This window comes from Vidua macroura, chromosome 13 (genome assembly GCF_024509145.1).
Source record: "Vidua macroura isolate BioBank_ID:100142 chromosome 13, ASM2450914v1, whole genome shotgun sequence".
Classification (NCBI taxonomy): Eukaryota; Metazoa; Chordata; class Aves; order Passeriformes; family Viduidae; genus Vidua; species Vidua macroura.
The window spans coordinates 12,854,130-12,878,640 of NC_071583.1; the positions used below are offsets into that span (position 1 = coordinate 12,854,130).

General features: G+C 36.5%; 1 protein-coding gene across 1 annotated transcript in view; it reads left to right on the plus strand.

Annotated features, from left to right (window-relative positions):
- Positions 1 to 647: 647 nt before the first annotated feature.
- The window catches only part of ERC2 (ELKS/RAB6-interacting/CAST family member 2), a 295,631-nt gene continuing 271,767 nt past the window's right edge, over positions 648 to 24,511 (plus strand). Inside the window, exons 1-2 of the mRNA XM_053989685.1 lie at positions 648 to 675; positions 4,531 to 5,330. Coding sequence (XP_053845660.1) covers positions 4,674 to 5,330 — 657 coding nt within the window. The 5' untranslated portion in view covers positions 648 to 675; positions 4,531 to 4,673. The remainder of the gene's footprint in view (positions 676 to 4,530; positions 5,331 to 24,511) is intronic.

Below are 24,511 nucleotides of genomic sequence, written 5' to 3' on the forward strand. Positions count from 1 at the left end.
TTGAGAGTAATATAATTGACAGTCCTGATAATGGTGTCAGAACTGCTTGCTTTTCACGATTTTTAATACAGCATTTTGAGCAAATATTTCAATTGGTGGAGTGTTCTGATTGCATGACAAGTGTTCATTGCTGTCACTGCACCTGACAGCATTAGAATGCCTGACAACTTTATTTTCCATATATGTCATTAGATGCATATTAAGCAGCCACTCCTACTTTTGCCTTCATATTTTCTTCTGTGTGAAAGAGAAATGAAAGGCAGGCAGGCTTGATGTGAGCTGTTCCTATGAGGTGATAAATGCCAGTTCTTCCATGTAGGACTGATGGGAGTTCAGGGACATGAGCAGCTCACAAGATTAAAACAGGCTTTGGAACTAACTTTATTTACAACTACATATGTGTAATTTTTACAACAAGCTACAAGAGAGGGGATAAATTAATGTCTGTTAACTAGTAAAATGAAATGTACTGTGCAGACTGTAGTAAATCTAAAATTTACATAAGAAATACAGATTCAGGACACTGTTAGCAACCTAAATGAAAATGTTGCTTTTGAAATTGTCATATACGCTTTGTTTTTCAAACTTGTAAGGAATAGTAGAGTAGCAGGAAGAAATGGATTATTTTCTTTTTCAGATTAAAAAAAGGTGAGAAGAAGTTACTTGGTCAGCCTGGTAAGCAGGAAAATAGAGTACTTTGTCCTTTTAATAGAAACAATGCTGGTCTTGTACTAACATCATATGAAGAACATTGTATTTATATATTTTTTTTACTGTATTAAAAGATGATATGCTGGGCTGCTCACTCAGATTAATGAAGAAAGGAAGGATACTCTACAACAGATTTGGGTTCTTTGTATCTAGTTTATATCAGCTTGCTGCCTTTTTTTTATTTTACATCAGCACTGATAGCAAAAAACATGCAAAGAAAAGAATATTCTCTTCTGTGAGGAGGTATTGTGCCACTATGAAAGCAGTAGAAAACCTAGGTAAAACAGAAGAAAGTGCTAGAAATATTTCTGACTCTTAGTCACTACTTTTAATGCACATGTGCTCCCGGTGTTCTGTGTACAGAGATGTTGTGTTTTAAAAGATGCTATAAAAATAAAGAAATCATTGTTTGCTAGGACATGTTTTTATGGAACAGATTTTTTTCTGTCAATCTCCTTCCTTTTGTGGTGCCTCAAAGTGCAGTCCTGGCAGAGAAAATATGAGCACTGTGTTCTACATCACCTTTTTTTTTTTTTTTCCTCTTTTGCTTCTTTTGGTTTATATGTGGGGCGCTGTATAGTACTAAACAGTTTTAGACAGTTTGCAATTGGGTTGATAATTTCTGCACTTAACTGTCACCATATATTGTTTGGGGAGGTAAACTCTAAAGAAGAGGTTTCCTTAAAGCTTTTGGTACTTTTACAAGTGTTTGAGCTCTTGGCTCAATGTTAATATTGGCAAGTAGTTGTGCAAAGCTATTAAGTATTTGGCTGATACCCAAACTTCCTGCTGACTAGGTGATTCAGGCCACAGGAGGGGACACTAAAAGCCTAAATCATCCCTCAGCATGTAAGAGTGTGTAACCACTGAAAATCAGAGCTTACAGGGTACTGTGTATACAGTATTTCAAGCAAACTCTGTAATTATGTTAAATGTAGGAGTAAGGATTTGGAAACTAAATTGAGTGAGGTCTTCTAATAGCATCCATATTAGAATCCTTTGCTCCAGGTTACTCAAAAAATAGAAAGCTAAAAGACAAATAAAATGACTTGTCAGACTTCAGCCATGTGGGTAATGTGAGCCCATGATGTTGCTGTGTGCAGAATGCAGGTGGGGCAGGAATGTGGAGAATGAGGCAAGCTGAAGTTGTAACCAGTGTCAGGGGCACTGTGGCATGAATGGGGTCAGGTCTGCTGGGGTTTTCAAGGCTGATAAGAGCATGGGGCAAAGTGTCCAGTGCTTGCCCTCCTGCCCCCAGCTCAGAATGCATACTTAATTTTCTGGACCCTAAAATGATCCGCATAAAATATAGTTTTGTTTGTAATGCAGAATGATAAACTTGTGATAATAATGGTTAATTTTACATCATGTACATTAAAGGCTTTTATTTAAAATAAGAAAATATCGAGCCAAGCAGGTGAGCATCTGGGGTTTTTTTTTCCTAGTACTGAGCTGATTTGGATTTTAAAACTCAATTCTCATAGGAAAATGTGTGTAGTGGGTCTGCAGTCTGTCCCTACCAGACTGAATGAAGCTGGGTGACTTTTCGTCTCAGAGAAGGTTTTAGGGGGATATGACCTTTGTTTCCTTTGTCCTGGCTACTGCAACACCTACAACTTTGGTAAAGAATACTTGAGAGTATTAGTATTCCTGCCTCCCTGTCCAATTAAAATAGCAATATAAAATAAATTTGCCTTTCAAAACAGAACTGTCTATATCTCACCTGTCCTAAGTTAAGCTCAGTGGGATGGCTCTGTCAGCTGGTTCTGTTGGAAGCTGGGATCTCTCCTCTCTCTTTTTCTCCAGGCAGTAGATGATGATCTGTGTGGCAATTGTTGAGGTCCTGAGGCTGATACTGCTTCTTCAGGTCTCCAGTTCCTGATGTGTTGAGACACACAGTAAATCTTCCTGAAGCTAGGAAGGCTCCATGTAAAAGCAGTAAAGAGCAGAAAATGATTTTAGGTGCTTTTTCTCCCCTCTTTCATAAAGCAATGGTGTCTGGCTTCTACTGTGTCTGAGGCTTCACAGCCATAAAGAAAGGCTCCAGTTTTATCCTTAAGAAGTACACATGTTGAAAAAGCATATTTTCATGTGCTTGCCTTTTTCTGATGTGTTTGCAGGAAAGCCAGTTTGTATAATTCAGGTTGTAGACAGTAACAAACTGCAAATGAAAATGGAGAAACCCTAAGAATTTTTTAAAGTCAGGGTTTTGAGCTTTTGGTCTATGAGCTGTCCTTAATAGCCAGTTAAAGTAAGAAAATCAAGCATATAATCAGTGTATTTGTGTTTACAACACATAGGTCTCTGTTTTGATTAGAATACTTCCAGGGGGAAAATATAAGAAATTGGAAATGCTGTGTAGGTAATAACACTGGTTGATGGTGTTTTGCTTCTCTTTTCCTGTTGCTTTCAGAATTTTCAAGCTTATGGAAGTTACAATGTTCAGTCAGCATTTGAACATTGTTTAAGAAGTTTAGTGAGAAGTTAGCCTCCATTTGGATAAGGAATGAGGATCCTTTTTTTTCAGTAGAGCTCAGTGGTAAGCACTGGAGTGCTAAGTAAGATAGGTGTTCTCTGATATAAGAACTTCCAAAACTTCACAAAAGTTGAGAAAAGAAAGACGACAACTAATAAGCTCTAAAAGGCAAAACAAGTACCTAAAAATATATGTCAGAGACATAAACAGAAGGCTAAGTAAATTATTAAGTAACTCTAAGCAAGAAATGTATTGATTTATCAGACTGCAAAGGAAAAAAGTATGGACATAAGATTGAATATTATGCTTCTGAGGATCAACAAATTTATACCCAACCCCACCACCTGGCCATGTATTATATCTGCTGTATTTAGGAATATTTTATTGTGTGCAGTTTAAATTGACACTGGCATTTCCTGCCAGCAGTATTGTTTCTTTCACCAGAATTGAGTGTAGTGTTTTTTATGGAATGTTTTTGCTTTGTGGTTTTTTTTTGATTGAGTGAGCAAGAGGGTGGGGTGAATTCTCTGAGTTTTGAAGATTTGTTGTTGCTTTTGCTCAGGATCTGCCAGGAGCCAGTGGAAGGAAAGTGATCTTCTGCTGCTCTCATGGGAGATTTGTCTATGAAGGAGCTATGGAACTATTTCAGGCAACTAGAAAGATAGAAGGATGGATTTCTCAGAGGGCTTGCTGGCTTATTTGGCCAGAGGATGGCTGGCACTTGAGAATTAGGATTAGCAGTTGCACTGCCCCAATCACCATTATGAGAATTTTTTTTTTTGATTGGTCAGTGTGTTGAAGTTGAGATGGCAGAAAAGCTGCACAGGTTCTTGTGGTGGACCAAGCTGTGGGTCATCTCTTGAATGCTGCGTGAGAGCTAAAAAGAGGGGCAGATTTGGACAGTGATGTTAAAATGCCAAAACTTGAAAAAGTAAATCAACAAGATTCTTTTATATCTGTTTGCCTTGGGAATGAATTCTGGAGGCTTTAAGAGGGTAGTTCTTTATGCCAACAATATTTTTCTTAATATAAATTTCATATTATCAGTTATTTAAGTCTGTTAATGTAGCAGCTAAGGTATGTTATTGGGCCCATGTTGTTCATTCCAACCTAGTTTAACAAGCTTTAGCTTGAAGTTTTCTAGCAAGAAAGAAATTAGGAGTTTTATTTTGATTGAAATTAGTTTGAAAATGCTTTTTAAACTAATCATCAGAAATATAAAATGTATAGCAGTTTTTATTTTTGTGGTTATTACCCTGGGATGTTGGTTTTTCTGATATATGGTGATTACTTGTAAGTTTATTTTCCAAAATGAAAACTTAATCTTATATTTTTTTTTTCAGGTCTGTCTTGGGAGGAAAACCGGATTTTGCCTACTGGAAGAATGCAGTGAAACTGCCAGTATTTCTAGCCAGAATTATTAATTTAACATTTAACTTTAGTGTTACTAGTTTCTTACTAAATAGTACCTCAAAGTAGAAGAAAAATGTATGGAAGTGCAAGAACAATCAGCAACTTGGAAGGAAGTCCCTCCAGGTCTCCCCGCCTGCCAAGGTCCCCTCGCCTGGGCCACAGGCGAACCAGCAGCGGGGGAGGAGGGGGGACAGGGAAGACGTTGTCCATGGAGAACATCCAGTCCCTTAACGCAGCCTATGCAACATCTGGACCAATGTACCTGAGTGACCACGAGGGTGTAGCTTCTACTACTTTCCCAAAGGGCACAATGACTCTTGGAAGGGCTACAAATCGAGCTGTGTATGGTGGCCGAGTCACAGCCATGGGGAGCAGCCCCAATATCGCTTCTGCTGGACTGTCACATACTGATGTCCTTTCTTACACTGACCAGCACGGAGGGCTGACCACATCCTCACACCACCACCACCACCAGGTTCCTTCCATGCTGAGACAGGTTAGGGATAGCACCATGTTAGATCTGCAGGCTCAGCTTAAGGATCTACAGAGGGAGAACGACCTTCTCAGAAAAGAACTAGACATTAAGGACAGCAAGCTGGGGTCCTCTATGAACAGCATCAAAACTTTCTGGAGTCCTGAGCTAAAGAAAGAGAGAGTATTGAGGAAAGAAGAAGCAGCCAGAATGTCAGTTCTTAAAGAACAGATGAGAGTTTCCCATGAAGAAAATCAGGTAAGTAATTATGAAAGTTTCTTTGTGTTGATTTACAACCTAGCACTTGATGTTTTGCTTTTGGTACTGTATCCAGTGCTGGCACAAGTTTGATATTTGCCACAAGAATTTTGTATCTTGGTATATCTGCTCCTGACTGCTAAACTGCAGGAAAGCACACTAATAAGAGAAAATGCAGGTTATAATTTCCTTCATGCAGCATCCCTTCACATTTTAGATGGGTAATATAATTGTTATTACCCTTTCTCTTATGTTTGAAACTTTCTCTAGGGTTTTTTTGCAACTGTCTAAATGTTGTCTTGGCAGCATTTTCTGAAGAGGTAAATGAGCCACTTTGGAAGAACTGTAAATAAATATCCAGAGGCATATTTTGTTTAAGCTGTACAGGGAGTTAACAGTTTTAAAGTTAAAAGAAGATAAATCCTCATATTCAGCTTTCTGTACTTCTGCATTACAGAATGAAGTTTTCAGTAATATTTCAGACACCTGCATTGTCGTAAATGACTATCTTGTAAATATGTATTTCAAATACTTCTATTCACGTTGTAACATTATTTTCCTGAAGTTATAAAAAGATTCAAATATTTTAGTCTGGATGGATAAATCTATGAAGTCAAACTTTGAGACTTTGGTATATCAAATATACTGCTGTATATACGAAGCTATATGAAACAGCAGCACAGAATAGATAAAAAAGTTTATGCTTCCTTTTTCCACACACTTTTTGGCTTCTGGTCTTATTTTAAAGCTGCTCCTTTTTAGACCATATGTTAACTTTCCCCAGACAAAAACACAGTCCTGTGTTTCTCTCACTTCCAGATTCCAAATCTAAACTTCTTTGCTGGCAGGCAGCAACAACTGAGATTTTTAATTTACTTCCAAGTTTGTGATCAATTAGAGCTACTCAGCAAACTTTCCACCTTTAGGCATGTCAGGAACCTAAATACCTACAGAGCTGGCAAGTCTGTTACCAGTTACGTCAGTGGGAAACTGGCTGGGTTGTTGTCAGGAATTCAGTCCATTAAATTAATTTATTACTGTCTTGTATAACTTTTGTATCCAGACTGACGATAGTAGTTGCTGATTATTTTTTTATAGCAGATGGACTAGGATGCTGCTAGAACCAGTATTAACAAAAAGATGCACGGTGGAGGTTCTGTTTTTCAAAAACTTTGTTGGTTAGATACTTTAATGGTGGTAATTGATGTCACCTTAGGAGGAGAAATATTCTAATTGACTGTGTATCTTATGGAAATGTCACATTAATATCTTATACTGACATTTGGAATTTGAATCTGGTGTTAGAGACTTTGTCACGCACCAATGGGGTTCTGTTTTGGTTTTTCTCCCGAAAAGTTAGTTTTGCTTATCTTGAGGGAATGTAAACTAGTAACTCAGTTATGAGTTCATTCATGTTGTATCTTTCTGACAAACTCTCTTGTTTTCTTGTAACAGCAAACCTGACAAAAGCAATGTATTTTGCCCTATGTGTATATTTAAGATGAATCCTCCCTCTATAATACACAGAGATTGGGTAGTTCTATTCCATTGCTAAGTATCCAAACATTCACTGAAGAGGATAAGTAGTACAGTGGTATCCCCAGAGAGTGCTCCTTGTGATCCAGCTGCTGTTTCTTTGTGCTTAATAACTCAGTGAACTTTAAATTCAGCCAGTTACTTCTGGATTTGTTTAAAATGCCAGTGTCCACAGGCTCTTCCAGCCTAACATACCTGTGAGAAACCACTGTTTTCATTTGGTTTTGTACTAGACTTTGGCTGCTTTTGCTAGGATTTCCTGCTCCTTGTACTGAAAGAAGCAGTAAATAAGTGATGTCTGGTGCCAGTCTCAGTGCCACTTAGGACTTTACAGTGCCATCATCACATCCCTCCCTCGGCTCTTTTCCAGACCAGGAGCATCTTGCCATGTGTGATAATTCCTTGTGAAACAGTTAAATGATCACTTTCAGATCTATTATGTTTGGGATTTTTTTTTTTTTTTTTTTTTGAGGTGAGGGGACCAAAACATAAGATGTTTTTGATAGGGTGTAAAATTAGTTGTGTTGATGTTGTAGTGTTTGCCCGTTTATTCTGTATGCTTTTGTTCTTTCCAGTTTTGGATGCCTTTATTTTTGCTGCTACTGAGTACTAAGCTAATATCTTAATGGAAATATTTATCATAACTGGTAAAAACCTCACTGTTAATTCTAACCAGTTTTGATCCCAGTTTATTATGCTTAAAGGTGGGATTATTTTCGCTTGTGTGCCACTTTTATCTCCCTGAATTTCATCTGCCAGCCTATGACTATTTGCTTAGTCATATAAAATTCTTCTTTGCATTTGGTTTTTGTCTTTATTGGACTGAATAACCAAACACCATGAGGAAAATCAGTCATACTGATCACCCTGTTCTTTGGGCTACTCAGGAAGTGTCAGTCAACACAAGCCCCAGCCACAGGTTCCAGCAAAACTCCAGGGACCTTCTGTTGGTTTTAGGAGTCAGCCATGTGTTTCTGCTATTTCCTCTGTTGTAATTAAATATTTGTGTATAAAAGTACCCATGCTGTTATGTAATTGCTGCTTACTTTTCTTGTAAGCATTTGGAGAGGAGCCTTTCTGAAGGAATGGCTTTGGAAGCCCAAGCTGGCTGTGTCAGCTTGTTTGTCACATTTATTCAGGAGGCTATTGATTCTTTCAAACAACTAATTTAAATTAGAATCATCAAAAAGCTGTAATTTTAAAGAACAAAAAAGGCAGTGTGCTCTATCACATCTATCCTAAAAGTGGTCAGTCTGTCCTTGTGTGTCTGAGGTTGACTGGCTTATAAAACTTTCTTAAAAATGGAGTTGTTTCACACTGAAACACTAAAAAGTGTTTTCACATTGACTGTCCATGATGAAAGTGACCCTGCCTGGATTTCTGGGTCTCCTAGCAAAGTTTGGGAGCTTCCAGGAGATGGGAGAAGGGCAAATCTGCCTGCCAAAAAAGAAGTGAAATGAGAGAATGAGTGACATGTGTTTCATATTTTTATAGTGGTTTCTGAAAAAATATTGCAAAACCCAAAGATTTATTTGGAAGCTGTATTTTAAAAAATCATCAGTGATTTCTAAATACAGAGAGAGAAAATAAAAAATACACAAACACCCAATATGGATTTATCAAATATAATGTCAAAGATGTCTGATTTTTTTGGATGACAGGAAAACACCTTACGCATAATGGAAGAGCAGTAGCAACATATTGATATTAAGAAAACTTTGTCTCAAAAGATCTCCCTTTAGTGAGTTGGTGGGAAGCACATGACAGGAAATTGCTATTACTTGGAGAAGTATTTGATTGGAAGCCTATGTAAAAGTGTGATAATCAGTGATTCATGGTGAAATTGGAAATGTTTCCAGTAGCATCTAGTAGGGATCTGTCATGTGCTTGAGCCTTTCATCAATGTCCTAAAGGATGGATGTGTTATGCATCCGATAATGGCAAGGTTGGGAAGGCTTAAAAACATCCTGGAAAGTAGGATTATAAATGAAAAGAAATTTGCCAAATAAATGAATTAGTTTGAAATAGTAGGGTCTGTTTCAACAGGAAAATTGATGAAATTCAACCTTTTGGAAGCAGTAGGAAGTTTATGGACATTCCTGTTTTCCTTTTGAAAGTTGTTATATGTCTGAAAGTGTATGCTTTCAGCACCTGTACTTTAATATCACAGCCCACATTTAGTTGGTGTTTATTCTGCATATTCTCTGTGATATTTTCTCACTGTGTAACTGGAATTATATATGTGTTGGTATACATAGGGGCAGGAAGTACTCTGCATGTTTTTAACTATTTAAAGTAGCTCTTCATCTTGGAATCATCCATTTACCATGTCTCAGAGATTTTGTTTTTTCCCCCTAGGTAGATAGTTAATCTCTCTAATCTGGCTTGATTAGAAGCTTCTAATCATGTGCAATATATATGAGAGTCAGTGTGGAAGGTTTCAGTGGAGAGCAAAAGGCCATGAGGTGGGAAGTGCTGGGAAGACACAAGACATTATTCCTTTCCAAGGTTGCTGCCTGCCTGTCAAGAGGGGAAAACTAATTTATTGGTTTGGATTAGCTGCTTCTAATACAATATATTAATGTTTATCAGTTTATATGTTGCTTTTAGGACATTGCAAAAACTGAATCACTGTGATATTTTTTAAAATGCCATTAAGCTCTATTGCACAAAATAAGGCCCCTTTTACTTAAAAATGTAATCATTTAATAATACATAATTAATACATAATGGACACTGTGTGCCATAAACAGTAGCTCTTTTTCAGGCATGGCATGGTTATATTGGAAATAAATGGGTGAGCATGATCCTTTTTTCCCTTACAAAAAACCAGGTAATTTTAATTGACTTAATGTGTTCTTTGAGAACACATTACAAATTTTGATCTTTTGAAGTTTAGTTCCTATCCTGATACTGCAGGAATTTACTTCTGATTAATGAGATGGAGAGAGGATAAAAAGGATAGTGAGCAGTTCCTCTGAGGCTTATAGTTCTGAATAAAAAATTTGCTTGAAATAGTTTTTCTCCAAGTAACTTTTGTCCATCTGTAGCAATGGGAATAACTCAGATGCTGCAGTTAGCAGAATAGAGCTGATAAAATAATCAGTACAGAAGGGAATGTGTATTCATGAATTTAGAACTGTGAGTAGCTCAATGTTACTTCCCAATGTGCTCTTGATTTTCACTTTGATTCATGACAAGTATCTAAATAGAACAATAAGGTAAAATCTACTAACAAATATTCTGAAATGGCATTACCCTTCTCTGTACTAATTAAACTATGTTCCCGATAAAATATTGATTAGGCTAAGGTATACATTATTTAAATTTTTTTTTTTTCAGATATTTTGTTTATGCCCTTTGAAGTTCTTGTAGGTTCATTGTAGTGGAATATGCAGGCAGTTGCCAGCACTTTGGTATTTAGTGTGAGTTTACAGATGGGTATTGCCTTCCTTAATGGGTCAAAGTATGCACTTGATTACCGGTTGGAAAGGACCTTTCATTGTTTGTTGATACCAGTTGTGGTCAGAGGAGGATTTTTTCTGGGTATAAATATTTTTCAGCCCATCTTATTATGTAAATGTCTGAAACAGCAGGGATTTTGAAAGTTAATGTGAATATTAATGAAGTACATGGTTATACAACTCAAAGCTAGGAACCTGAGGAGTGGAAACATTGTGCTTGTGTTTTACTATGCTACCTGAGGTATGTTTTCATATTAATAATCTTAAAAAAGAAATTGGCTGTATTTTTATTAAATGAGTCTCTTCAAGAAAAAATACTTCCAACAACAAATTTTAATATAGTATTTACAACCAGTGAAAGCTTCTTAAGATGTTTTAGGATGATTCTGTAAAGCCAGTAGGTTCATCACACCCATTCACCTTGTTTTCTGCTTTTCACTGTACTGTTGTTTCCTACTTTCTTCAGCTTTTAAAAAAATATTTGTTTTGAGCTGCATGCATACTTGTTGATTTTAACTTTGTTTTGCATGTTTCCACTTTTGTTTTCTTCATTTAAACTCATGTACATTGATGGCAATTTAGGTAAGTGCAAAATATTCTTCTTTACTTTGTTTATTAGATGCGGCAAAGTGCTTAAGCATTTAACCCCATGGAATAGATTAAATGGTCATTATCTGAATAGCAAAGTAGAATGATATCAGTGGATCTTATATTATATTCAAAATAATAATGTCTGTGAGATGGGAAGAGGCCAAAACAGGACTCTTGTGCTGAGGAGGGATGGTGTGTAACCGGTGAGGAACAGTGAATAAGCTGTGCCAGAAGGGAGTGTGTTGCCTTCTGTTGCTGCTACTGATGAGGAGCAAAGGCTCCTGGCTCTGGTGGGGACTTGAATTTGATAAGGAGGGGACCATGATACTACAGACAACCAAGGGAATTTTGATGGAGTAATAACCTGAAAGTGCTTGAGGGTGAGTAAGGGAATTTAGTTACTTTTTAACCTTTTGAGACTCTCTGTCTCAAAAAGCTTGGCAAGATATTGAGCTAGAAAAATGAATAATAGGAATGTGACTCTGTAACCTGAAGCTTTTTGGTGCTGTTCTGGTTTAGATAGTAGTATTCATGTATACATTAAAAAGTAGAAACTAATTGTTTATGCTGTATGAGAACCGTATAGCATGTTAGTGGTAAATTGGAAAGGATAGTAATAAGAAGTTACACCCTTTTGGGTATTTTTGAGGTATAAAGAGAGCTGAGGAAAGTAGTTTTTGGTTTTGTTCTGTTGTCCCTAGTATTTCAAAAAAGATAAGGACCATGAATTGTAGTCTTTAGAATGCACTGCGTGTAGCTGTCAACTGAAAGAGCACTATTTCATTTAGAACAAAAGGTACTTTAGTCATCATGTTGGAAATGAATAATTATTGAACTTTGCAAAATACCTACTAAATTCAGGATATAGGTAATTCTGTTTTCCAGTGTCAAAGTGCTAGCATGAAATTTCATTTGTATCTTGAAGGATTAGAATGAGTGTCAAATAAGGAGTGTCAGTGAGTGTTCTTCATAAAAAAGAATAGATAAGACCAGTAACATTTTGAGAAGGTGGATTGACTCTATAGTTGACAGATCATTGAAATGAAAGGTAGTTGGAGCTGTGTGAGGCTCTGTGACTTGAAACTGTGAACTCACCAGCTTTGAACATAATCACTTCCTTAACTAGTGTTCGATGGTTCACTCCAAAACTATGAAAGCTGCCAAGTTTGTTGTGGTTTTTTTTGTCCTGTAATGGTGGTGATCATCTTAAAACTGAAGTATCACATGAGGAGTTTTCTGAAAGGCTATAGGTTTATTATTTGTTTTTGAAGATGATATTTTGGCTGAATTTAGTAATTTCATCCTGTTTGTTAAACTTCCCGTGCAACATCAGATGGATACTGCATTCTCTGTTCCCCAATCTGATGCACTTTGTTCTGTTGTTCAGTGGTGATTGTTGTGTTGTTGTGTGGGTAAAACCCTTTAACAGAAGCCAGGATTCTAACAGGGTCTCAGAAAAGACCACTTCTGAAAAAACAGAGACCTAGCAGAATATTAGTTGGGATGAAACTACCTTTAAGTTACCCTTTATGGTTGTAGCCCTGCTTGAAGGTGTCCCTTCAGCACCTACTGCTAAGCCACACCTGCTGCTTTTTACCCCCTCCTGACTTAGAATTGAAGCTGGACTTCCCTAATTTATCCTGGTAGGTACTTTGTGCTGTCAGAATGACTTAAGGAAATGAGAAGAGAGGTACTTGTATGTAAGCCATTTTGAATTTTGTTAGAATTGGGTGGTGTTGGATACATCATATTAATCATAAATGGGTTCATAATGCAGGAATTTGTTCTGAAAGCAAGTTTTACAAAACATAAATGAAGTCTCTTGGAGATGTTAATTAAACCTTTAATCTCATCAATAATACAGTTTCTCACAGGTATCATAGATAATACATCAAACGTTATCCTTGGTGAATTTCTTTTCCACTGATTGTGATGGAGCCAGTAGTTCATGGAGGATTTTTTAAAAATATATTTTTATTTCACTGTTAGGTTCTCTAAACTGGCTTCCTTCCTTGAGGTCTTAATCTGAAAAAAATGCTGGAAATGATTTTTCAGAGTTTTCCATCATCTAAAGTGGAAGAGAGAAAAGGAAGGAAGTACTGAAAAAAGAGTAATTTCTTTCTTATTTTATATTTTTAGTCTTTGTTAGTGAAATTTCAGATGTTTTCCTTCCTCTTGGTCCTTTCATCTTGTATTTTCTGACAGTTGTCCCCAAATCATCTAACAGGCAATTGATAATGCCACATTCAATTAGCCTGCAGTACAGAACTCCTCCTCTGGGCTATTTCTGAGAAACACAACCCTTTTGGCTGTGCTGCAAAGCATTATATTTATTTGTTTTATATCTGTATATAATTTAAAGATAAACTTGCATGACACTTCCTAACCTTCCTCTTTTCTGTTATATTCCTGAATTCCTAAGATGCATTTCAGATTGCTGTCAGGGTAAGGGCAATGTTGTGATGGTGACTTAACCTGTTGGTCAATTTTCTTCTGAGTTTTTGCATCTGGGGGTTATGCTTGGTTAATGTCATGCAGGGTCAGATTTGGACTGTTTGTCATTTGCTCTGTTGAAGGTGTCTGGCATTCCTGACTATGGAACTGTGTATTCCCTGGTGCTAGCAAGTCACTTGTTAAAGCTGTCAGCAGCAAGATAATATTTGTTACTTGAATTTATTGCTGGAGTATCTGTCAACTGACTTGGTAAAGAAACTAGGATTCAGGAACCCTTGGCATATTTTATAAAGGATAACTTTGGTTCAAGTTGGATTGCTTGTGGCAGGAGCAAATAAGTAATTTGAAACTACTAATTTTATAATATTTGGCCTGTGGGATGGGGAAAATATTTATTTTCTGAATTTCCTTAAGCATCTGCCACAGGATAGTTATTGCTCTTACTCTTGGTAAGATCTTGGAAGATGACAAAAAAGCTAACATAACACATGTTAAAAAAAACCAGTAGATTTCATGTAAGTACTCTTTGTACCCCAAAGGAAAAGGAATAAATGATGAGTTTGCCAAAAGGAAAATCCTGAGGCAAATCAATATGAATATTTCAGTGTTAGAGATGCAGAGAATGCTAAGGTCTTGTAAGGTCTGTATTCCAGTCTCATCTATAATTGAATGAGAGGGTGGGGTCTCATCACATGACATTGGTGTAGAAGAAAAGCCAAGGTCAGCAGAACCTACAGGAAAAGCATAACACATGTTGGGGTGCAGCTTCAGAGGAGCAGCAAACCCTAAAACAAAGCCTGCTTTTTGAACTCGCTCGAGTTTCCATTTAATTAACTACAGCATTAATTGTATACAGTGCAAGTCTCACTGCAAACCCCTGCATTTAAATTGAGATAATCACAGACAGAGGCAGGGAGCTGTACTTTGAAAATTAGATGTTCTCTCTGTATTTTGATTTAAACTGTGTAAACGGACATATAGCTTTTGTAATTTCTCGGTAAAAAGGCTGAAAGAATAGTCCTGTTAGTGTGAACTTTTCTTGTGTGTGTCATTAACTTCCAGGTACCTGGCCTGAACATTGTGGTATAATATTCACTTTGGATACTCTGGAAGGCAGTGATGAACTAGTGGCTTATATTTAAATCATGATAAACCAAAGCATAAATAAAATGTGTAAATCTAAACTTGAAGAATCACTGTTTGCAATCAACATGTCTGTAATAAAAGCCTCCTGTTCTATTGATGTGTATAAGTAATTATGCACATGGGTACATTAAGAAATTATACATAAGTTTTGATAATTCAATAGTCACTTAACTTCTTACCTGAGTGACAGAAACTAAGCTGTATCTTGAGGGAAATCAAAATTCCCAATTACCTTTTCTTTGGAAGCCAAAATTCTTTCCACATCATTCTGAAAATGCATCTTCTTGTCAGCACAGCTTTCTGGGCTATGGAAAAATTTCTGGGCTATTGAAAAATTGAGGTTTATAGTCAGTTTGATGTGAACATGAATACATTTAGGTACATATTATACTGTATTATCTGGTTTAATATACATTAAAAAATCCAAAAGAAACCCACAATCTTGAATATTTCTGATAATTAACACTGTAATGAAAATTACAACATACCATTGGAATTATAGTACAATTCTCTGGAAATCTGAAGTTCTTCCTAAAAAAATTTGTTTTCAGAAGCACATTGGGTTGTATGCTGGTGTAAGTTTTGCTAGCAAGAGTGATTTAGCATGTTTTTTCATCATTGGTTAACAACCACTGCTTCCTATATCACCCTTTGGTGGATAAAATCTATTTTCGTTTTATATTATTGTTATTTATTTTTAGTATCTTTATTTTTCTATTTATAATGTAACTTGTACATTCTTAGTTTGGTTGAAATATGGGAATGAATGAGCTGCACAATTGTGTATGAACAATCTGGTACTTTCCTTACACTTGAGATATATTTTTGTCTTCAGATTCTGTGTTGCAGTAAAGGAAGGGAGGAGAGGGCTGAGGAGTAGAAAACACAGGAGTTGCTGACGAAAGCAAAACCAGGCATTCTTCATCCTGTTCAGGCAACTCATCCCCTGAAGAGGGAGAACTGTCAGACTGAGAATTCGAGTAATTAGATAAGGACACTCATGATAGACTTTTCCACCTGAATGAACTGCACTGTCCTGGCTGCAGGACTGCAGAATTAACAAGCAGTGCCAGTCAGGCAAACTCCAAGGGAAAATATTTGTAAGTAACATGTTAGAGAAGAGATTTTTTTCTTAAAGGCATATATAGATGTAACAATAAAACGTGAATTGAAGGCACCAGTGATCCTGTGTTAAATAGGGCAAGGGCATTGTCCTGTTCAGGGCTTGTGTAAAGCATTGCCTCACTGTGTAGAGAAGTGGTGCCTTGATGCCTAAACGTGGAATCAAGCATTGGAGAAAAGATTATGCAGATTTAGAAGAAAATGAAATTGTCTTTAGGAATATATTTTCCCTACTTGTTTCATCTAGAGCATCTCCTTTTTTTTGTGTCACAGTGGTCTCAGAAGAAAATGGTAAGTTGATCCATTTGGAAACTGTATTTGAAAACCAAATTTTGTTCCCAAGTTTTTCTAGGTGTTCATTTCCCGTCTGTGTCCAGTTGAATTGTTTCCAAATACGTGAGGTAGAATCTACTCTTTATTTGCTATTCCAAAAGCTTAATTCGAGGATAACTTGGAAGTAAAATAGATAAAAAGTTAGTGCCATTAACTAATTGAAATATTAATGTAAATATTTTATGGCAAATTTTGTTACATATTGTTGCATTATTAATATTTCAGGTATTTCAACATATCTTAATTAAAAGCCACTCAAAAAAGTAGAGTAGTTTGGATATAGGAAGACACCTTTGCCTCACACTAAATTGGTCCCAACTTCTACAAGTATTTTGTGCAGGTGCCTTTCCCCCTACCTTTCTCCCCACCACTTGCAAAATCACTTTATTTCTGTGCCAACCAGCCATTGCTCACAATCTTCTTTTCCTAAGTCAGTGTCACATTTGGGGTACTTCAGGTGCTTCACACTTGCATTGCTACTTCATGAAAATGTTGGATACTGATGATAGTGTGAGTGCAGTGAATAACGCAATTTGCCATTGAGTTACACTCTCTTTGGCAGGTCAGCAGTGTGTTTTAGCTCTTACAGTGTTTGGTGTTTGCCCTGGACACTTTGTTTTCCAATGTCCATAAATACATTTTTTAAATTCTGTATTTATACAATCTGAAGGGTTGTGGCTTTTTTTTAGTGTCTTAATTAACATCAATCTTTTCCTACTACTGTGGCAATATGGTGTGGGTTTTTTTTTTTTTTTCCCCTAATCCTGGCTTAATAGTGTCTACAACAAACTTCACCCTTCCAGACCTACTTTCATTATACATTTTTTGTAGAATTAAGCAATCATCTGTTCTTAATAATCATCTTAACAGATGAGGAATTATAAATTGTGCAGAAACAAACAGTTTTCTGTTTTTCTAGTAAATCTATTTTGCTATGAATTTCCTTTCAATTTATTGATTAACTCATTTTTGCCAGATGGTAGAAAATTCAGGAAAACACATAATGAGGCTTGCTGCTGTTTTTTGTTTTTAATTCAGCTCGCAAAAGGCTACTGGCAGGATTATGTGTGATTAAGAAGAGTGAGTCAATTTGTATAAACTCCTTATTTATACCATTTACACATCTTGCACGTTCAGTATTATCCCTCTCTCCTCTCTTGTGCTGTTCAGCTTTGACTATGCATTTTCTTTGACTCCTAAATTTGAAGTCTGCTGTGTCTTGAGCTAGTCATTCTCTTGGACAGTGTGGCTACTCACCTCCTTTTCCCAAATTCAAAAGTAACTTTTTCCTCTTCATCAGTGCTTTGTGTTGTGTGATCACTAAAAGCAGTGCTCCCTTCTGTTTCACTGTGCAGGGGACTGTAGCAAGCATCACCCACATGTGAGAGGATAAAAAGCTTAGATGTGAGGAGGCAGGCGAAAAGGCAGTGTTTCCTGTTCCCCAGGATTTGTCCTTCCCTTTTCCCAAATTGCCTGCCCATGAGTGAGGACATGGAGTGAAGTGCTGTGCTGCAGGACCAGCAGCTGGACTGAAACACGCTCTCAGTTGGGAGCATGGATGTGGACACAATGGAAGAGTTTGTCACCTTTATAATGACCATTATAAAATTGGTTCATCCTGCTCTCTTCACAATTCAGGGAAGAGGAACATCCTGATAGTCTCCAACAAGTTCCTCTGAGTGAATTTACTTTCTCTAATAAATGAATAAGAGAAAACAAATAATATCAGTTGAAGCTGTTGAACTTGCCACTTATACTGTGAATTTCCAGATGTACATAGATGATTCAAGTACTCAATCAGGCATCAGTTTTTTGGATGCAAAATCTTAAAATTTGCAGTTCATAAGCTGTAGATGAAGGAAAAAATTTTGGTGCAAGTTCTGGAAATAATAAGCCACTCTTAAAACCAATAAAAAAGCAAGACCCCGCCAACAGTCCGAAAGAGAACTGTTACATAAAATAACCATGGCTTGAAATGTTCCTTTCTTTAAAGCACTAAGAAGTGCAGTTTTGAAAAGACTCCAAACAGAATGATCAGATGAACTTGGGTATTATAAAATTATTCTGAAACTGTGAAACCTAATGCTTTAGCTGTGAAGCAAGAAAACCCAAACAAAACAGGTAAAGTAGTAGTTTCTTTTTCAGATTAAGAAGTGATTCTGTCTTTGGGGTTGAATTCCATTTCCTACAGCTATTACAGGAGAATAGGGAATGTGAATATTCTTACGTCACCTGCAGAGGCAGGCAGTGAACTTCAGATCCATACCTTTGCAGCTGTTGGATACCTAAAACCAGTGCAGACCAATATACAGTTAAAGAAAACTTCATAGTTTAGAATGGCTAACTAATAGGTTGTTTTATAAAGTCACTTGCTTTTGCTTTTCTGTTAAATGTTAGAAGTCAATTGGTTTTGGGCCAATATGTGTCACAACTCCTGCTACTCTGTAGTTAAAACATGGGATAAATTACAAGTTCAGGTTGTTTTAGAGAGGAAATTTCCTATAATATCAAATATAGATGAAGCTTTATTTCAAATAAGATGTTAATATTTTTTGCATTTCAAGAAATTATGCTGGAATATTTACTTACCTTCTAGGAACACATGTAAAACTGCTGAAATAAGAAAGGCAGAAATTCAGGAGAACCCAGCAGTAGCTTTGACAATCTGCATTGTAATGCTCAAGAAATGTAGTAGCACTTTACATAGTTTGCCGGGGTAGGGAACTGTACACACTTCTGCACTTCATAATTCCATTTACCAGGCTGCTAGAGAAGAATCTGAAGGAAAACAGAGCAAATTGTGATAAATGCTAGAAAGAATAAATATACAAGTGCACATTTGCTGTACTGGTATTTTTAAATTCTGCCTGTGCATAGCGACACTGTTGAACTTTACATTTTAAATTGATAATACTTGTATATGAAGTAACCCTCCCAATCTCTGTTGTTGAGATGATACAGCTTTTTCTTTTAATGCCTTTCCATTTTCTACTGTTTTACTTGTGGGTTCTTTTGCTTCTGCCTTTTACTCTTTTAATCTAACTCCCTAGTATCTAAGTAATGAAATGAGTGAGTCTGAACACAGTCTCATGAATTTGGTAGAGCTATTCTATTTTAGTTTACGATTTCCTTTAAGCTGGGCAAAACCTGAATGACACAGCAAACCAAGAGGCCTTAGCAATATTTCCTGTTGAAAGTGGAGTGTTCAGTTCTTTGTACAAAAGCTTTAAAATAATTTAGCTGTGCTGTACTGAGTATTTAAGGAACAAATGCTTTGGAAGTGTCTGTATTTGAGAAGTAAATTGTGGAGGTTTAATTTCAGAAACAAAAACCCCTGTACAGCAGCTAAAGGAGCTCATGCTCTGTCCTGTCTGGGCTTCTGGAAATACTCACCAGATAAATGCATTCTTTTTTGGATTTAGCCTCTTGGATCTAGTGTAAAACTTGATGTTCAGAAACCCTATTGGCAAAGGTTTCATAGCATCTGAGCATATGATTTTAATTCCTGGATTGCTTTTGAATATGGATCTTTGCCATCAAATAACTTAATTTGCCTTCATAAATCACGAAAAAGTATCTTTATACTTTAGTGACTGAGGCTTTGATTCTTCTGGTGTGAATATCATCAGCTTTCCATCAGCTCAGACTAGTTCTCACTATTTTAGTTGCATGGTTTCTTGCTGTGCTGTAAGGGATTTCATTATTAAATCTTACTAAAACTGAACCCAAATCTGATGTTTAAGAACACTAAGTTAAAAAAATACATATTCTCATTAATCTTTTGCTAATATTATGCTGTATTGAAATTTATCTCTTGATAGTAATTGATTACTAAAATATAAACTGGAGGTTTCATATCAGTAGAGCATCAGAACAGTGATTATGCCTAAAGGGATACAGGAAATGCTTTCTTTTTGGTGAATCAGATTCCTTAGTGTGAATTTAATTTGCCTTTTTTTTTTCCAACTTGTAATTGATGATCTGGAATCTACAGAGCAATATTGAGACTAAATATTTTCTCTGTTATGCTCTTGGTATACCTTGACTAAGTTTTCAGGTATGCCTGAGCATAAGTAGCTCTTCCCTTGATAATAGAATTATGATGAATAAAAAAATGTACAAATGTCTGCAATAGGTGCTGGCACCTAGCATGTTGTGTGTCTAACACGTGGGGTGCCATTTCACTGCCCTTGCAGCATCTCTGTGATTTTTCATGGTGAGCCCCTGTTTTGTAAGCTGAAATGTGAATATGTTTAAGAATGAGTCACATTATTTGCAATGAAGTGGACCAATGTAATAATTGTAAGAAATGTAATAATTGTAAGAAATGTAATTTCTTCTGACACTTCTCAGAGTACCATAGAAGTATGAAAGCACTTTACAGAAGTCCATTTATTGAAATCCAGTTTTATGTTGGCTCTTAAATCTGTAGTGTTCTTTGCTTCCATTAGATGGTTGGCAGCCTTTGGCAATTCCAGCATCCTTCTTTGTGAAACTAAAAATATCTTGACACACAAAAGTATTTTCAAGACTGCCTGCTTCCCCTGTACTGGGAAACTAACAGTCTCAGGGGGTTGAGGTTTTTTTTTTGTTGTTGTTGGATTTCCCCCCCACCTTGTGTGGCATATATCTCTTTTATGCCAGAAACTGTTAGGAGATGGAAGAGCTTCTTTTATTGAAACTTCCAAGATTTTCAAATTTTGTACAAGAATGCTTAGTAATATATTTAAAAGTTGTGTATTTTTTTCTGAGAACTTTGAATTAATGAACTAATGAATAATCTTTAAGACTTAAAAATTAGAACACTTAGTGTTTTCTGGCTGTTAATGTAACAGAAAAGGATTAGAAACTTTCGTTGTTAGTACACCCTCCTAACTATGTACACAGGAATAGAGCTTTACACACAATAAGAATAAACTAACGTAACAAATTTAAAACAACAGGAGAAACAGAAATTTTCTATATTTACATACAGTACATCCATCAATAGCATAACTGGAAATCGCAGAACTCTTTTTGAAGCACAGCCAAAATGTTTTTATAAAAAAACTCACCAACCATTTGTAGGGAGAACAAAAAAGAGGAATTTCTTGGCCTGCTTCATGGAAGAGGCCGAAATAGTAAAGTATTCAAACAAGGTTTTTTTGTTTGTTTGGGTTTTTGTGGTTTTATGTTTGTTTATTTTTGGTTACTGTTTTGTCAGTGGAGCAATGGGATAATAAGGCATTAGAAGGGAGGAAAAATAGAGGTGACATACAGAAAATATAGGTGACGTGCCAGAATTGCACTTGTGGGTTTGTTATGAACACAGAAACATCTTGCTTATGCTTAGGTGTTGTCTTTAGTGCCACATGTACAGGCTGTTTTTGTCCTGTGTTATCAGATTTTACCAAATCAGTAGTCAGCTGAAATTGCTAAAATCATGTTGTATGGATTCCTTAAGGTGGATTAGGTAGGAAGCACTGCAATTTGTGGGTGAAATTCTGGTTACAAGTGAGGGTAGCACCACATCTCAGGACTAGAGCAGGGAGAGCCTGTAGGGATGAGGAGGGGTGGTTAAGGAAAGAAATTTGATCCTAAATGCCCAGTTTGTTCCTTCAGAGATGCCAAGAAAGAATTGTTATCTTGATTAATGCCAACCTCAGGTGTACTGGAGACACAGGCAAATTCTAGGCTCACCTCAGGGGAGTATTAATTAGCACCAGCACACCTACTGTTCTGTCTTGAGAACTTAATTGCTTTAGCCTAGATGAGAACCGTGATTCATAAAACAGAATTTAATGACTGTATTAGAAAAATGGTTGTGAATAAGAACATAAATTAATCCCTAGAGGAATTCCTTCTATAACATGAAATAGGGAATGTTTCTGCAAATTTAGCTTTACATCTTCCATACTAATTTAACTTTCTTTTCACAAAATATTAATTCCGTTTGATTTATTTTTTAACGTGTACTAAACTGACTTCTTCCAACATATTAGAGTAACACTAGAATGTTCATTTGAACATTTCATGAGGTGGAGAAAGAAGTGTGTATTTGATGGGTCAAATCCCTTGGTCTCAACTAGTTTCTCTTGGGTGAGGTCATGTCTACCACTAAGAAATTTTATCACCTGAGCATTTGTCACCTCCCAGCTGCCAGCTCTGCTGTGCTGCGAGCACCTGGGTGCTTGGCTGCTGGGGCTGGTGCCTCTGGTGGCTGAGACACTGTGGTGGCCAAGGCTGTGGTGGAGGGTGGGGGCCCAGAGCTGGCAGCTGCTGCCAGCCCTGAGCCCTGGAGCGGGTCCAGGCTGGCGCTGCAGCAGCAGCTGAGTCTCAGCTCAGGGCTCGTGTCACTTGTGGAGGTGGCTTCACTGGGAGGGCTGGGTTTTGTCTGCTTTATTTTGGCATACTCTGGGTATTGTGGAGCCATGGCAAAAAGAAGGCAGTAGCTTACCAAAAAAACTGGCAGGATATGACCAATCTAAAATAAAAAAAGTATCAACCGATCATGTTAATGTTGCCTTAATTTAAAAATGTTCATAACATGATTGCAGAAGTGTTTACTTTGAAAAATTTAATTGAGAAATGAAAGAGTTTCATTAGGTATGCTGTGCTATATTTTAGCTGCATGCCTGTAATTGAATTTACTCTGCCCGGAGACTGTTTATATCCTCCTTAATGTGCACTGAAGTTGGTGGCATAAATACATATATGGTTAAGGAATAACATGTCTGTCAGCACTAAATGAATATATGGTGAGAGATGAGGGATGGAATAAAAATATTGGTGGAACTATAAATACATGGTAATAAAAATGAGAGTGAATTGAAAAATTGTAAATGTGTTTTTTCATAGTTTCTCTATCTCTTTGGTAAATGCTGCTGCTTGTACTTTAATAAGGAAAAACCCCAAATCTAATAGCAGAGAGGAGGGTAACTTCTGAGTACATCTAGTCTTGATACATGAAAGAAGCAGGGATGTGTGAAGGCCCTGTTTTTTCCTTCCTTGAATTGGAATGAATGTTACCCAAACAATGCCACTTTTGAGATAAGCAACACTTTGTCATATATCTTTTCTTGAGATAGAGAAGAATGTTCTTTTTAAAGTTAGTTTGTGCAAGCTTGTACTTAATGCTTTGAAGGAAGGTTGTGAAAAATGCCTGGGGAAATTGGGAGCAGATCTCACTAAATTTAGCTATTGAATTCATGCTGTGAAATTTTTTTTAAGGTCTTGCAAAATCCCGTTCTAAAGTAAAACATAAGTTTTGAGAAAGTGATGCAATACACACTCTATAGCCTTACACTGCTATATCTTCAGGACTGGGAAGTAACCAGGAGGAAGAAAGTTGGTAATTAATTGTATTTTATATTTTAGTAATGCTCTTGTTTACTTGCTATTAAAATACTGAGAAAGTATGACCTAGCTCACTTTTTATGAGTGAAAAATAAAACGTTCTGTAGAAATCCAAATTGTTTGAGTTTTCCTTTCTATAGTTTTCTTTAAATATTCTACTATACCCTTTCTACTGGAATCCTCAATCATATGGTAGAAACAATTTCAGAGGATTTTTTCTGATTAGGTATTTATAAACACATATATCTTTATGTATAAAGGACTTTCCATACAGCTAGGAAGCATATTGGTATTGTTATGTTGGTGTGTGGGAATATAATAATATTTCAGTTTAGTGTAGTGGTAATGGCATATCTGGAAAGCTTTTTTCTTGTCAACAGTCCAATTCATAAAAGAATCTACTGAAAGCCATATGTTTTATTGAAATATGAAATATGATAGATGCTCTCATGTCAGTGTTATCAGATGGATCAATGAATGTCTAAAACCCTTTTTCTTCCTGTAAATAATGCTGTATTTGCTCAACATGTGCCTGAAAACACCTTCCTTGATGAGAATAATTTACATGCTAACTTTTTATTAAGGTGCAGTTATTTTGGTGGTTATGCACAAAGAACAGGGAAGAAAAACAGTAAGAGGCCCTCAGATTAGAGCTGGAATCATTTATTAATTTATGGTATTTACAGCATACTGTAAAGTGTGTAATAAGAGGAAACTATTCGGACTCTTTATTGGTGAAGTGGCTGGAGAGTTAAAATCTCCTTTACTTTCTAATTCACTGTTTATGACCTAATTCACAGATTCATCTTTCCCTGTGACAAAATTGAAATGGAACCTTTTCAACTTCTGATGCCAATTTTCAATGTGCCAAATCCATCTACCTCCAGTCCTTTGCTTTCCAGCAAAACAACCATCTGCTTCCCAAAGAAATGGGGAGGCTTGAAGTCCCGCAATTAAAGTTGGCATTGCAGCAACAGTGCTGTATTATTTTCATTGCATGTTTATTTGTTTAACAAAGTGGCATTCAGGTTTGCCAATCAGTGTCCCATTGTGAAATGTGACTTAAAGCCCATAGGAACAGACAGATGCTAAGAAGTATTTAGATTTTTTTGGTAGACTGGAGACAAATTTTTGACAAATTAAGATCTTTTTGATTATATTTATTGCTGCATTTTTAATGCAATGCCAACACCATCAACT